General features: G+C 40.6%; 1 protein-coding gene across 2 annotated transcripts in view; it reads left to right on the forward strand.

The window, feature by feature from the left end:
* The first annotated feature begins 1731 nt into the window (after window positions 1-1731).
* The window catches only part of PTPN11 (protein tyrosine phosphatase non-receptor type 11), a 78096-nt gene continuing 63093 nt past the window's right edge, over window positions 1732-16734 (forward strand). The window contains exon 1 of one of the 2 annotated variants that reach the window (XM_029222413.1): window positions 1732-1944. In XM_029222413.1, coding sequence (XP_029078246.1) covers window positions 1931-1944 — 14 coding nt within the window. In that variant the 5' untranslated portion in view covers window positions 1732-1930. The remainder of the gene's footprint in view (window positions 1945-16734) is intronic. The other variant, XM_029222409.1, reaches the window with a different exon arrangement.

Raw genomic sequence — 16734 nt, forward strand, 5'->3', positions numbered from 1 at the left:
CTGCTCACCACAACAAAGAGTAGCCCCCACTTGCTGCAGCTAGAGAAAGCCCACACGCAGCAACGAAGACCCAACGCAGACAAAAATACATAAATTTATATATAAAAAAAGAAAAGCCATTGAAGTGTTCAATTTAAGGAGCAACTTGTTTTGCATTTTAGATTACTGTGGCTATTTTGTGGTGAATGGATTGGAGAAGGCAAGCCTGCAGGCCTAAGGTCAGTCAGGATGTTGTTTGGGTCATCTGTGGGGCCAGGCTTCAGGGGAATGGAGAGAAACAGGCTGGACAACTGCTTGTTGAATACCTATTAACTAAATTAAACTGGCATATATTAAATACAGTTTTTGTAAGGATTTTTGGGTAACATCAATGCTGAAGCAGTTAGCATACTGTATGAGAATTCTTTGTATAGCAATGAGATGGGGAGCATTGGGAGGAAAAAATGAGGATTTTGGAGCTCTGTAGATGTGGTTTGAATTCTGGCTCTTCCATTTACTAGATCTGTGGCCCTTAATGAGTCACAGGAGCATTCATCAGGTAAAAAAGCTCTACCTTCTCACTCTGGTCTGAGCTACCTCATCTCCATCATCTCCAATATTACAGTATTCTACTATTCTGAACTGGTCTCTGTTTCCAGCCTTGCCCTCTTGATCCAATAACTCAAAGTACCCAAAGTAATACTTTTAAAGCATAGATTACATTCATTTTCCGCTGAAAATCTTTCAGTGGCTCTCCATTTTACTGTTCATTTAAATAGCCTCTACAACCCCATACCATCTCTACCCCTTTCTCACCTCCTTTCTACTATTCTCTTTACATCTCCTATACCCCTCCCATCTCCTACTGTGCTCCAGCCAGAGACTTCTTCATTTTTCTTCAAATACAGGAGGCAGCCTCCTGCCTCAGGGTCTATGCACCGGCCTCTCTCTGACCTTTAAATGTTCTTCCCCTAAATTATTCCCACTGACTGCTCCTTTACTCAAATGTCATCCTTAGTGAAGCCTTCCATAACTAACCTATTTAAAATAATATAAAGGGCTATGGAAAAAAGAAGGGAAATGAGGACCGGAGTATTATCTTGTGTGTTTTATTTATCTTGATTACTGTAGCTCCTCCCATGAGAACACCAGGATTTTTGTCCTTTCAGTTCACTGTTGTATCCTCATAGTCAAAAATCAGTGCCTAGCAGATAGAAAACACTCAGATGTGTCCTTCTAATGATACTTAATACAGCTAATATTCACAAAGCACTTATTAAATAGGCCAGGCCTAGTTCTAAACATTTTACGTATTTAATCCTCCCCATAATCCTACGAAGAAAATACAATTACTATTTTCATTTTACAGAAATGAAGGAATGGAGGAAACTGAGGCTCAGAGAAACCAAACAACTTTCCTAAGGTTACACAGCTGGTAAGTGGAGCGACTATTTGTGGAATGAAATGAATGAAATTTGACTTGGCGCAGGGATGGAAATTGACACGGTGGGAGCGGATGCGATCAATTCACTCGAGTGCGTGCAACTTGAGCGCGCAATGCACCGCCTGACGCCAAGATCTAAAAGAGGATAAGAAGGTGCTTTGGAAACAGCGCGGAGAAGGCTCTAGTGAGCCACCTAACTGCCATCACCAGCCGCCGCTCAGTCCACGGCGGCGTGGAAACAGGAAATAGCGGCGGGCGTCGCGTGGGGTGACGTCACAGCGGCGCCGGTAGCGAAGGGCGGGGGAGGAGGAGGAGCGAACCGGGCTTGGGGGGCGGCTGCACAGTCTCTGGGATCCCCAGGCCTGGAGGGGGGTCTGCGCGCGGCCGGCTGGCTCTGCCCCCCGTCCGGTCCGGAGCGGGCCTCCCTTGGGCCAGCCCGATGTGACCGGGCCCAGCGGAGCCTGAGCTAGGAGCGGGTCCGTCGCGGAGCCGGAGGGCGGGAGGAACATGACATCGCGGAGGTGAGGAGTCCCGAGGGCCCGGCGCGGGCCTCGGCCCGGCCCCCGCCGCTTTCGTTCAGCCCCGCCCGGGAGGGGGCGGCCCGGCTGGGCTTCGGACTCCCGCCCGGGGTCGCGGGGGCAGGCTCCGTCCCAACCCCCTAGCCCTCCCGGGCCCGGGGGTCCGGCCCCACCGCGCCCCCACCCCTCGGGTCCCCATTCATTTCCTGCCTCCCCGAGTTCCGGCTCCCGCAGCCCTGGGGATGCCCGTCTGGACGGGGCAGGTAGAACCGCCCGGGGAACCGCGGACGCCAGCGGCCCGGCTCGGCGCCGCATTCCTGACCCATTGCCTCATGAGAATTGCCTCATGGTGATTCCGAAATAACCCCGCTCACTTGGGGAGGCTCCTCGGCCTGGGACGCGGGAGGGGAGAGTAGGGGCCAGTTGCGCGGGGCCAGGCCCCCGACGGTCGAGCCGCTCTGGGTCCCTCTGCCTCTTGCGCGCATTTGGGGGCTTTACTCAGGATCCCTGACCCCTTTATATGCCTCTTTGCACCTCCTTTTCCCCCCCACCCCTCACGTGCCAGAAATGGAAAAACTGACTGTATCTGCAGCTATTAGAAGTATTTCCTTCCTCTGCGATCTTCGCTTTGGGAGATGGAAGGGAAGGGAGCTGTATGTCTAGTTATTTAATCCTTCACAACCTTAAAAGTCAGGTAACATTAATCACCCCCGTTTTACGGATGTGGAAACTGAGGCTCAGAAGAAACATGCTAGTAAATGATAGGATTTGAACCTAAGAGTCAGAAGGAAGGTTAGTGAATTAATGAGATCCTTTGAAAGCTCAGGGCAATCACACTACTAATAGCTAACATTTATTTAGCTCTTACTGTATGCCAAACAAGTTTAATCCTTGCTATAACTCTATGAGGTAGGTATTGTTATCCCCGTTCTAAAGATGAGTAAAGTGAGTTTCAGAAGTTAGGCAACCTGGGCTTCCCTCGTGACACAGTGGTTAAGAATCCACCTGCCAATGCAGGGGACACGGGTTCGGGGTTCGACCTCTGGTCGGGGAAGATCCCACATGACCCGGAGCAACTAAGCCCTTGCGCCACAACTGCTGAGCTTGTGCTCTAGAGCCCCCAAGCCACAACTACTGAGCCCATGAGCCACAACTACTGAAGCCCGCACGCCTAGAGCCCATGCTTTGCAACAAGAGAAGCCCACGTACCACAGCAAAGAGTAGTCCCCGGTCCCCGCAACTAGAGAAAGACCGTGCACAGCAACGAAGGCCCAATGCAACCAAAAATAAATAAATAAATTAAAAAAAAAAAAGTTAGGCAACTTGCCTAAGGTCACTCAATCAATAAATGATGGAGCCAGAACCCTCTTGTTAATTACCAGGTTACTATTATTTTATAAGTATTGCCAATAATTTGTAAGCCTTAATTTTGTTGTTAAACAGTAGTGTGATCTACTGTTTTCAGATAATGATCCTGCTATTTTGTATTTCCACTCTTTATATACGATTCATATATAAGACCCATTGTTTAGACTTCATTGTCCTGTTATGGTCACTGTCTTAGACATTTGAGAAACTGTTTCAAGCTGTTGGAGTTATTTGAATGAGAGACTTTTCAAAATATTAGGAATGTCTTCTCAGAAATACCTGCACATTATTCATTCATGGAATGAAAAGAGAGAAAGAAGAAAACTGAAAACTTGGGAAGTGAGTGATTTGGACAGGTCTGTTGGCAAGTGCTTACAGATCTGGGTAATATATAATTGCATTTCAGCAGAACAGTGTATAGCCTCAAATGTTCTAATTCCTTAGGGAGCTTTTAAATAAAACAGTTGTCTATTTAATCTGTCAAATAGTCATTGAGCCTTTTGTTCCTTGTGTCTGCTCTTCCAGACAAGTAAGGATCTGCTTCTTTTAGGAGACAAAGACTGGGGGCTGGGAGTTGGGTAGGGGCTGGGTAGTAATAGACCCTACATTGTCCAGCTTGTTAGTTTAGAAGCCAGGAAGTGTCGGTATAGCCAAAGCAGCAAGTGGTAAAGATGACAGTTTGAAACAGAGTAATTCCTCCTCTCTTCCAGCCCTCCCTTACCTATTATGGAAAAGAAACGTGTGCCACCTAAAAAGCAGATTATGAATGTAGCACACATAATTGGGGATTATTTATTATTATTTTTCAGATCATAGGTCTGTTTTATTATTTTAACCCAGCTTTATTGAGGTATAAATGACACGCAACAAATTGCGTATATTTAAGTGTACAATTTGATAAGTTTTGACACGTGTATACACTCGTGAAACCATCACCACAATCAAAATAATGAACATATCCATCACCCCTTTGATGGCTCCTCGTGCCCTTTATAATCCCTTCCTTGTTGCCAGGCAAACACTCTTCTGCTTTCTGTTACTATACATTAGTTTGCATTTCCTAGAATTTTATGTAAATGGACTTTTATGTGTGGCTTCTTATGCTCAGCAAAATTATGTTGAAATTCATCCATGTTGTAGTGTGTGTCATATAGTTCCTTACTTTTTATTGATTAGTAATATTCCATTTTATGGAGGTACCACCGTTTATTTATCCATCCACCTATTGATGGATGTTTGGGTTGTTTCAGAATTTGGCTTCACAAATAAAGCTGCTCTGAATGTTCAAGTACAAGTGTTTGTATGGATGTATACTTTCATTCCTCTTTGGTAAATACCTATCAGTGGTATGGTTGGATCACATAGCAGATGTATATTTAGCTCTTTCAGCAATTGCCAAACTTTTTCAAAGTGGTTACCATTTACATTACATTTACATTACCATTTACATTACCATTTACATTCCCACTGGCAGTGTATTAGAGTTCGGTTCCTCCACATCCTGGCCAACACTTGGAATGGTCAGTTTTTAAATTTTAGCCATCTAAAGGGTGTGTCATTGTATCTCATTGTAGTTTTTTCCCCCATATCAGCACTTTTTAATTTTACTTATTTCATATTTTAATGGAGGTATAATTGACATAGAACATTATATTAGTTTCAGGTGTACAGCATAATGATTTGATATTTATTCATTGTAGTTTTAATTTGTATCTTCCCTGGTGACTAATAATGTTGATCATCTTTTCATGTGCTTATTTGCCATCTGTATATCTTCTTTGGTGACACGTCTATTTGATTAAATATTTCCACCCCCCCCCTTTTTTTTTTTTTTTTTTGTGATACGCGGGCCTCCCACTGTTGTGGCCTCTCCTGTTGTGGAGCATAGGCTCCAGACGCGCAGGCCCAGTGGCCGTGGCTCACGGGCCCAGCTGCTCTGCGGCATGTGGGATCTTCCTGGACCGGGGCATGAACCCATGTCCCCTGCATCGGCAGGTGGACTCTCAACCACTGTGCCACCAGGGAAGCCCTAAATATTTTCCCTTTTAAAATTTACTTGTGAAAAAAAAATAAAATTTACTTGTTTGTTTTCTTATTGAAATTTGAGAGTTTCTTATTCTGGATACAAGTCTTTGATCAGAATTGCAAATATTTTCTTTTAGTCTGTGGCTTGTCTTTTCATTTTTTAAAATGTCTTAAACGGAGGTTTTTAATTTTGCTGAAGTCTACTTTATCAATTAAAAAAAAAAAAGGATCATGCTTGTGGTGTCATTCCTAAGAAATTTTTGCATGACCCAAAATGTCTCAAATGTTTTCTCTTGTTTTCCACAAGTTTTATAGTTTTAGCTTTATGATCCACTTTGAGTTAACTTTTGTATGTGGTATGAGGTGTGGCTGTATCTTCTCTTTTTGCATATGGATGTCCAGTTGTTCTAGCACCATTTGTTGAAAAGACTGTCCGTCTTTATTGAACTTGTACCTTTGTTGAAAATCAGTTGTCCATTTATATGTGGGCCTATTTCTAGACTCTCTTCTGTTCCATTGATCTATTTGACTTTCCTTATGCCAATACCACATGATCTTGTAGCTTTATAACAAGTCTTGAAATCAGATAGTGTTAGTCTTCGAACTGTGTTCTTTTTCAAATGATTTTTAACCTCAGAATTAATTCATTCAACAAGTAGTTATTGAACCAGGCAGGATGAAGCAGTAGAATAGGCAAAGATCGTTGTTCTTATGGCTGAAAGAGAAAGTGGACAAACACATGAATAAATGAGACTATTTCAGGTAGTAATAACTGCTGGGAGGGAAAAAAATAAACCGAATGTGGAGAACGTGGTTAGTTTTGATAATGGGTTTAGGAAAGATCTCTGAGGAGGTGATCATATGAGCTGACTCCTGAATGACTAATATTCTGAATTTTGTTTTGTTTAATTATCAAAGTAATTCTTTTTGGTTCATGGGTTTAAGGTTTAGAGTTTGTATGCATTTAATAATTACAGTGTCATATATTCAGTATGCTGATACATCTCAACATCACAGGTAAGGAAAGGAAGGTATGAGCAATTATATGATTCTCCCTCCCACCCAGGTAATATAGCAATGCTAGTGCTGAGTTTAGATTTTGAGATTGCTTGGCTGCCCTACTCTGCCTTGTTTAGCTGACAAAACTGGCTGTATTCTTCAGCATCTGGTGCATCTTTTGCATTTGCTTTTGTTCCTCTGGAAGGTGGTGTCTGAGGGCTTAAACTGAGAGGGCCAGGAAATTTAGCTTGTTCTCAGACTCTAGGCTTTTGATTTATCTGATGCAGGTCAGGTACATTTGTCCCAGGCTCTCCTTAGTGGCCCTGTTTGTTTGTATCCTGTAGGAGTAAATAAACTTGCCTTACTGAAAAATAACAGTTCTACGTCTTTCCAGTTGAAACTGGGTTGTCTTTATTAATGTCTTGCCCCGATGTAAGCTCAGGTTTTTGTTCAGAGCTGCTCAAATGCAGGGGCCACTGCTAAGATCACTTACCCTTCTTGCAAGTGGTCAGTGTGGCGAATGTTAAGAGAGTCGCACAAGAGCTGGAAAAGCAGAGCCAACCCTTGTTTGTAACTGTTACTAGCGGGCCTTGGTGTACTTTGTTAGGAACAATAGAAGATACTGTGCTTATTCCTCTTTCCCTTTGGGAAACACAGACAGCACTTGCCCTCCAATGCTTACCTTTTTAAGGAAGGGGAAGGCAAATACTGATGTTTGGCAGGTTCTGTGGCAGTTGTGGCCTGCAACCAACGGTTTGAGACCCTCCCCGAAATGGATTCAAACACCCTAAAATGCAGCCCAGTTCATTACTGAGTTTTGGAGGGTTGTGTGCATTTAGCAAGCTTGTATATGCTGTGGTCCTTGGCAGCACTGAAATATGAAAGATACGATTCATGTTCACAAGGAGCATTGAATTTAGAGAGGGAGACAGACTTGTAGGCCAGCATCAAATGAGTTTGATGAACATAGTACCAAACTGAAACTAAAATTTGTCAGTATAGAGCATACTGTTTAGAATACGTACATACTTGTATACTGATATACATATTCATGCACACTGTATATATGTCTGTCTATACGCACATACATATACACACACGCAATATGTTTATTTTAAAAATAGTAGACTATAGATCCAAGTCTGTGTCATTCCATTGACCCACTCTAATGAAACACTGACCCATTCATTCAAGAACTTGGGATTTAACTTATTTATCGTGGGATTACTAAGTGCGGGGGGCACCGTGCTAGGCATTGGGTGTTCCAGGTTTTAAGGAAACAGCAAGTGCGGGAGTGCTGAGGTAGGGAGTTCTTGGAGTGCTTGAAGGACAGAAGGGAGCACGTGGAGGAGCTGAGACGGGGGCTGTAGGTGGAGACTAGGCCACACAGGGATTTTTAAGGTCCTCACTGTCACGTGGACCATGGAGAAGAGTTTGGGTTGTATTTTAAGAGCAATGCAAAACTGTAGAAGGATGTGATCAGGGGAGTGGCGTGAGCTGATCTATTTAAAAATATCCCTCTAGCTGCTGTGAAGGGAGGATTGTAGGAGGCTGGAGTGGACCCAGGGAGAGCAGACAAGAGAGAGAGAGGCTTTGAACAGGGTAGAAGCCATTTGTGGAAAGACTTTTGGAGGCAGTTTCCATTTATTGTCTTGTCATCAGAGCAGAGATGCTGACCAGTGAAACTCTATGAAAAGATAATGATTTATAAAGACATAGCAGCTATCCACTACCATTAGAAAGCTAACTGCCTTAACTTTTTTTCTTGCCTCTGTTACCTAGAATGCTTGTCCCTATCGACTGCCCCTCCCTTGTGACTCATCCTTTTCCCATAGAAAATTAAAATTTAATTGGAAAAGAGGAATATTCTTGTAATCTGCAGAAAGTACCAAACTCTAAACTTTCTCCCCAAGGACAAAGATAATGATTTTTCTGGAGCAGCGGGTAAGAAAGCTATACCCAGTATCACTTTATATTTAGGCAAGAAACTGAAATAAGACTTCAGATCCCTAGTTTAAATTCCCTTCTTAGCATAGCAGCCTTGAGAATAAGTTCCTGAAATTATTGGCCTGCTTGACTGTTTCCCCACATCACTGGGGGAAGGGGACATAGATAAAATATTCAGCATCATTGTATTTTCTTTTTGGTTCATCAGCATTTTTTTTTTTTTAAACTCACTTGACATAAATAAGATCCTGGCGTCAGTGAGCTAAGCCTTTGCAGAATCTGTATTCACTAATGAGGGATTTAGATTTCTGGTAGGATTTCTGGGCAAATAGTTTGGGTTTGTAAACTCTTGGAGGCAGGGATTCTGTCTTTCCTTTCTTCAGGCCCACTCAGCACAGGGCTGATTTGTTTTAGACATTGATTTGAGGCTCTTTTTCATAAGTGTTGGTGTTGTGTGTGTGTGTGTGTGTGTGTGTGTGTGTGTTTTCAAGCTCTTTCTGTGAGATGGGTGGTACCGACCTGGACCATGTTATGACCTGAGAGTCTTAATAAATAATAGACAGTGCCAGAGGATGACCGATTAGAAGGGATTGTCAAGCTCTGGCAGGTTTGCAGGGGTTAGAATGTGCAAGAGGAGAATGCTCTTCCCCCGCTTCCCGGTGTGACGTTTTCGCTATGCCCTTCCTCTCTCTTTTCTCCTCCCTGGTTTTTCTTCATTCCCCGAAGTTAATTCAGGCAGCAGTCGTTCACCAAGTGCCCACTGTATACATGAGGAAGACTGGAAATTTATCTGTTTTTTCTCATCCTGTATGGACGCACCTTGTTGACAGACCCAAATGTAGATATACTAATTTGCCCTTTTCCCCTCCTTTTAGATAATACAGATACATTTGCATTACCTTTTGGGGAGACTAACCTCTGCTATTTGAATTCACACTAGGTGGGAGATGGGGGCAGGGTTTAGAGATGTACAGCCTCAGTACCTAATATTACCAGTGTAATAATCCTTGAGGCCAGCTCTATAATATCATACTAGTCCTATTAACTCCACTATTCTTCCTTACCGTCTCTCACTAAGATCTCAGGGGTTGAATGAACTCTAACTGCTCTGTGTTAGTGATAAGCATGTTGCAAATCACAAAACTGCCAGTAATTGCACTACAAATATTAAACATGTAATTGGGAAAGACTTTTTTGGTAAATACAAAGGCTTTTTGAAAAAAATAGCCAAGGAAGGAGAGTTTACAGTATATCAAAACTCAAGTGGGTGGGTTATGGAATAGAACTTTCAATTTCTAATTATATACTGTTTGAGATAATGTAGGGACAGCTCCTGAGCTGTGAAGTTCAGTTTTTGAAAAGGCAGTGTAACATAAATGATTCATATCTCAAAATGGTCTGTGTGAAACTAACATAATTATGCAAGAGAAGAATCTATCTGCATATCTTCCACCAATAATAAGAATGATAACAGCGATAACAAATGTTTATTAAGCCCATACTCTGTCTAGCCTTTGAGCTAAATGCTGGTTACTAAGTTTCCCCTGTAAACATCACTCTCCTGTGTTCACTCTTTTGTGTGTGTGTGTGTCTGTATGTTCACTCTTAAAAACATGATAGGTATAATTAGAAGTTGGCTGGAAATGAAATAATAATGGTTTATTTAATAAAGGGCTAAAGAGACCACCTGCCTTATCTCCTCTGCCAATCTACCTGATGGGTGGTGGTTGTAGTTACCTAGCGCCACCTTCAGCAGTGGAAGTCACTTTTATAATTTCCCTCAGCATCAGCAGGATACTCTACATAAGTGTTATTTTTGTAAAATATACAAAGGTGAGAACACATGGTTGTGAATGAAGACCATCTACAGTCAGAGTTCTGCTTTAGAAATTTTTAGAAATAAATACCAGAGTGTAATGGTTAAAAGTTTGACTTCTGGAGTCTACTTTGCACGCTGGCACATGGCATACAGTAAATGTAGCTATAATTTTAACCAGCCCTAATATATAATGGCCAGTAAATTATTTTTTCCCTTGCTATCAGAGCTAGCTGATAATTGAGGGGAAAAAAAGTGTATGTAATAATATAAGCATGGAGAAGTCTTTTCTATTTTATAATTTATAAAGTTTTATTAAATATAAAATATTATTAGTAGTAAATAATAATTCTGTCTTCTCTTTGTCTCCATACTCTTTCTTGATGTAACTTCTCATCTCTGTCTTATTTACTTTCTTCTCCCAGTCATCCCCCCTCTTTAGTACCTATTGCAGGGTCCTGTTAAAATCTGTGCCTTTATTGTGTTTTATTCTGACCTAAAACTAAATTCCTAGTTCCACAGGTGAAACTCCTTGGAGTTTTTTTCTGTGCTAAGCACTTCATGTGTATTAATTTATTTCCATTTCACAACAGTGCTGTGGGTTAAGTTTTTCTAAACATAGCAAGAAACCCAGAAGCCATAAAGGAAAAAGCTGATAAATTTAACCATGCCAAGATGAATTTCTTTGGGGAAAAAAAATAACCACAAGCAAGTAAAAAGGGAAAAAAGCTAAGACAAATATTGTCACATGTATAATAAAGGATCATTTTCTGGTTCTATCAAGAAGAGCCCCTTTAAATCAGTAAGAAAAAAAATCCAATAGAAAATGAACAATGACAAGCTGACAACTCACAGAAAACGAAAAAAAAAAGTGGTCTGAAAACATGAAAAAGTGCTAGTCTCACATAGAAATGCAAACTAGAATGGTACCATTTTCCATGACTCAGATAAAAAAGTTTGGTAATATACGTAGTATTGTCAAAACTGGGAGAAAACGGGCTTTCATGCTTAATTCATGGGAGTCAAAACTGGTACCTTCTTTTGAGTGTGGCTTGGCAAATTTGTCAGAGTAAAAAAAAAAAACTCTTAAAGCAGTTTTATTTCTACAGTTTTAATTTACAGATATTTATTTACTTGTAAAAGTGTATAAAGATGATTATAAAGGGTGTGATATGCTGCATTATTTGTAATGACAAAAATCTATGAATAATATAAATGTCCTCTAATAGGGATTAAATTATGGACGATACATTCTTATAATGGAATAGAGTATAGCCATTAAAAAGAATGCTCGGGGACTTCCCTGGTGGCAAAGTGGTTAAGAATCCGCCTGCCAATGCAGGGGACACGGGTTCGAGCCCTGGTCCGGGAAGATCCCACATGCCACGGAGCAACTAAGCCCGTGTGCCACAACGACTGAGCCTGCGCTCTAGAGCCTGCGAGCCACAACTACTGAGCCCGCGTGCTGCAACTACTGAAGCCCACATGCCTGGAGCCCGTGTTCCGCAACAAGAGAAGCCACCACAACGAGAAGCCCGCGCACCGCAACGAAGAGTAGCCCCCGCTGGACGCAACCAGTGAAAACCCGCACGCAGCAACAAAGACCCAACGCAGCCAAAAATAAATAAATTAAAAAAAAAAAAAAAAAAAAGAATGCTTGCACGGAAAGATCTTTGCGTCGTAGTAAGTGAAAAAATTGGGGTGTAGATCAGGATTGCATTTGTGTATGTGTGTGTTCCACACAGGCTGGCATAGAGAGAGTAGTGTGTTTGCACACATGCACACGTAGGTAAGTATACGTATGTATATGCATGAGACATTTCTCAAAGATTAGGAAACTGCTAACTAGTGACTTTTGACAATGCAAGGGACGCTTGGGCTTTTTCTCGGAATTTCATACCTATCTGTGCTGTTTTAGTAAATGAATTTTAAAAGGTTTTAGAAAGTTTATGTTTGTGTTCTCAACAAGATTCTAAAGGACATTGAGTCTATAAAAAATTAGAGCTGCCTGAAGTAGTTGGCTGAGATAAGGAAAGATGAAATGGGAATGAAAAACAGGAAGATAAACAAATAAAAATATCTTGCTAGAAGCAGTAAAGTGTGCCCTTGAGGCAGCCCTCCCAGTGGTGAGGTTGAGGACAAACCTGAGAAATTCTTCTAGAATCTATTTTAAAAAAGAAAGAGGAGATAACAGTGGTGGCAGTAAGGGAACAGATCCCCCCCATAGGTGGTGGCGGCCCAGGCTGGATGGTATTTAAAAATGAAGCAACCTCTGAGCCCGCAGTATTTCATTTAATGAAGACCAATAATGGAGGAAGATGCTGGGAGAGAGCTGTAGAGGGGAGACAGAATGGTTTTTCCCTTCGTTCACTTCATTAACCTGATAATTGTAGGTTTAAGGACTTTTTTTTTTTAAATACTGCAGTACAACCATCATTATAATTTTAAAATAATTAGAATCTTATTAAAATTAGGAGCAAGGTGTCTGCCTTCCGTATCACTGAAGTAGCTGTCTTTATCTGGTATAGGTATCGGTGTTATATTTGCTTCATGAAAGGAAGTGGTACGTTTTCCTTTCCTTTTGACTCTCTGGAATAATTTATAGAGCACTGGGATGGTCTGGTCTTTGAAAGTTTGATAGAATTCCATTTTGAAACCATCTGGGCCTGGTGCTTTTCTGTGGGGTAGTTTTAAAATTGCTTTCTCTATTTTTATATAGAAATTGGTTTGCCTAAGTTTTCTCTCTAATGGACTCAGTTTTGGCAGTCTTTATTTCCCTAGATAATTATTCACTTCATCTAGATTTTATAATTTATTTGCACAGCAGTCTGCAAAGTAGTTTCTTTAAAAAATTTTTTTCTTCTGTTTCAATGCTTATTTCTCCCTTGTCATTTCTTGTTTTGTGTATTTGTGATTTTTTTTTGTACTCCTGAATAAGTTAACTAGTGGTTTGTCTATTTTGTTAATTTTAAAAAGCAGGATTTTTATTAATTAGATCTACTACTTTTTTGTTTTGTTTTTCTTTGATTTTTGCTTATTTATTTATTTATTAGCTGCATTGGGTCTTCGTTGCTATGTGCGGGCTTTCTCTAGTTCTGGCAAGCGGGGGCTGCTCTTCGTTGCGGTGAGCGAGCTTCTCATTGTGGTGGCTTCTCTTGTTGCGGAGCACGGGCCCTAGGCGTGCAGGCTTCAGTAGTTGTGGCTCGCGGGCTCTGGAGTGCAGGCTCAGTAGTTGTGGTGCATGGGCTTAGTTGCTCCGCGGCATGTGGGATCTTCCCGGACCAGGGCTCGAACCCATGTTCCCCGCATTGGCAGGCAGATTCTTAACCACCACACCACCAGGGAAGTCCCCTGCTTTTATCTTTATAAAATAGATTTCTTTCCTTGTGCTATCCTTTGTCCTTTTTCTAGGGTTTTTTTTTTTTTTTGAACTGGGACTTTATTTTTATTCTCTTATATTTTTTATTAATGTTAGTTGTTTGTGTAGTGAATTTTCCACTGATAACTCCATTAGCTGTATCCCATAGATGCTGATATGTAGTGTTTTCATGGCCATTATTTCTTTTTTTTTAATAGAATCCATGATAAACTTTATTTTTTTATTTATTTATTTTTGCCTGCTTTGGGTCTTCATTGCTGTGTGCAGACTTTCTCTAGTTGTGGTGCACGGGCTTAGTTGCTCTGCGGCATGTGGGATCTTCCTGGACTAGGGATCAAACCCCTGTCCCCTGCGTTGGCAGGCGGGTTCTTAACCACTGTGCCACCAGGGAAGTCCCGCCATTATTTCTTACAAATTGTGTAATTCAGCTTGTATTTCCCCTTTTACCTAAGAGTTGTTTAATGGAAGGTTTTAAAATTTCCAGGTAGAAGGGCCTTTCTGTTTTTTGCTTTTGTTAGTGAAGTTCAGGTTTATTGCATTGTGATATTGTTCTGTGTAATAGTTCTACTTTATAGGGGTTACTGTTTTCCTTGTGACTGTATATATCTGATCAATTTTTATGGAAGTGCTCTAGGCGCTTGAGAAAAATGTGTAATTATTATCAGGGTGTGGAGTACAATATATGCACATAAGATCTACCCTGTTGTTTATGTTATTTAGATTTTCTATCTCTTTACCTATTTTTTTAGTCTATTTTATCTTGTATTGAGTGTGGTGTATTAAAGTCTCCTATTATTGGTGTGTTTCCATCTGCATTTCCTTGCATCTCCTGTAGTTTTTGCTTCACAAAGGTGATTGCTGTGTTATTTGGTACATAAATATTCATAGGTTTGTTGATTTCTTTTAATAGACAGCAAACTCATCCACATTTATTGTTATGACTGATAGGTTTGGTATCAACTCTATCATAACATTTTAAAAAATAAATTTATTTATTTATTTATTTTTGGCTGCACTGGGTCTTCGTTGCTGTGCATGGGCTTTTCTCTAGTTGTGGAGAGTGGAGGCTATTTTTTGTTGTGGTGTGCGGGCTTCTCATTGTGGTGGCTTTTCTTGTCGTGGAGCACGGGCTCTAGGCACGCGGGCTTCAGTAGTTGTGGCTTGCAGGCTTACTTGCTCCACGGCATGTGGAATCTTCCCGGGCCAGGGCTTCAACCCATGTCCCCTGCGTTGGCAGGCGGATTCTTAACCACTGCACCACCAGGGAAGTCCTCTATCTTAATGTTTTATACTTACAGTTGACCCTTGAACAACGCAAGTTTGAACTGCACGGGTCCACTTATGCACGGATTTTTTTCAATAAATATGTAGCACAGTATGATACAATCTGCCGTTGGTTGAAACCATGCAGTTGGAAGCAGAACTGTGGATATAGAGGGCTGACTATAAAGTTATATATGAATTTTCAATTGCGCAAGGATCGGTGCCTCTAAAGCCCATGTTGTTCGTGGGTAGTGTTTCCTTGCATTGTTTCTCACAAGATGTGTGTGTGTATGTACATGTGTGTGTGTGTGTGTATATATATATATTATATATATATATATAATTTTTTTCTAAGATGTATATTTAAAAATTTTTTGTTGAAAACAGTTTTTTGAGGGGGTATTTAGGAAGGTTTGTATTTTTTTTAATCTAGTAGTTACACCTTTTTGAATGTCCTTAGTCCTCTGTTTTGTTATTTGACTTTTATTATCAGGCTTATCAGATTTTTTTCATTATCCTTAAACACCCATCTATTGCCTGTTGCCTATACAACAATGAGTTTTTTTCTGTTTTCCTTTTCCCATTTTCTAGTTGTAGTAATTCTACTGTGTCACAGTATATAACTGTCGTACATTAGTTTTCTACTCTCATTCCCATCTTTGTTTTAGTCTTACATGACATTTATAGATTATTAAATGCTCACCATCGGTTATTTTGTCAATGTTGCTTGTTACAACAAGATAGATAGATAAAGTTTATCCTCTAGTAGATTCATCAGGAAAGACTGATAAGTACAGCATTCCCTTAGTTGTTGTATGTTGAAACTTGTTTTGTCTGTAGCGCTGATAGTTGAAGGATAACTTAGCTGGATATAAAATTCTTAGTTTACCCTTTTCTTTCATTGAGTTTTTAAAAAATGCTTGTTCATTTATCAACTTGCTTTATATGTTGGCTTTGAAAAGTCAGATGCTAATCTAATTTGTTACAGTAAGTTATTTGTTTTTCGTGGAGGCTTTGAAGATATTTTTCCATTTGTCTTTAAAGCGTAATAGTTTCATTAGAACAAGTGCCAGAGCAATTATTCTGGGCTAATTTTCCCAAGTACCTGGTGGTCCTTTCCAATGTATAGATTCACATCTTATTTTATTTGTTTTCTCAATTTAGGTTTAAATATTTGTTCTGTTCCATTGCGTTTCCCCTCTCCCCTTACCCCAATTATATGTATGTTGTTTCTTCTTTGCTTGTCTTTCATATTAACCATTTTCTTTGTGATCTCTTTTATTTCTTTCTTCATCATATTTTATTCTCTTCATTGTTTTCCTCCCTTTCTTTAATGCCACTTATTAGATTTTCATTTGAACTTATTCTCCTTTGGGTGCCTAGTAATTTAGTTTTCATTTCTGAGATGATTTTCTTTTCCTTTTTCTTTGTGAGTTTGATCAACTCCCTCTTCATTTTTTCCTACTTTTTTGTCCATTTCTGTTTTTGTTTCTGTTTTTGTTTTTTTTTTTGTGGTACGCGGGCCTCTCACTGTTGTGGCCTCTCCCATTGCGGAGCACAGGCTCCGGACGCGCAGGCCCAGCAGCCATGGCTCACGGGCCCAGCCGCTCCACGGCATGTGGGATCTTCCCAGACCAGGGCACAAACCCGTGTCCCCTGCATCGGCAGGCGGACTCTCAACCACTGCGCCACCAGGGAAGCCCTGTCCATATCTGTTTTTAACTTTTAAATTTCTTATTCAGAGTGTTTTTTCATATCCCCAAATCTTGAGTATATTTAATTCAGATTGGAGTGTTGTCTCATAGTTTTCTTCTGCATCATGGGTGTTTGTCTGGGGTAATTTTCAAAAGCTGACTGATGTGTGACTCTTCTTTTTTGTAGTAACTTTATATAGACTTATTCACTTTTTTCCTATTTATTTTGTGGCTCTTAAATATTTTAAAGGTTCCTAATTCAATGGCATTTTCTTCTGTCAGTATAGAAAAGTCCAGGTTTT

Source organism: Monodon monoceros, unplaced genomic scaffold (genome assembly GCF_005190385.1).
Source record: "Monodon monoceros isolate NGI ecotype Baffin Bay Population unplaced genomic scaffold, NGI_Narwhal_1 Super_Scaffold_1, whole genome shotgun sequence".
In the NCBI taxonomy this organism is placed as follows: domain Eukaryota; kingdom Metazoa; phylum Chordata; class Mammalia; order Artiodactyla; family Monodontidae; genus Monodon; species Monodon monoceros.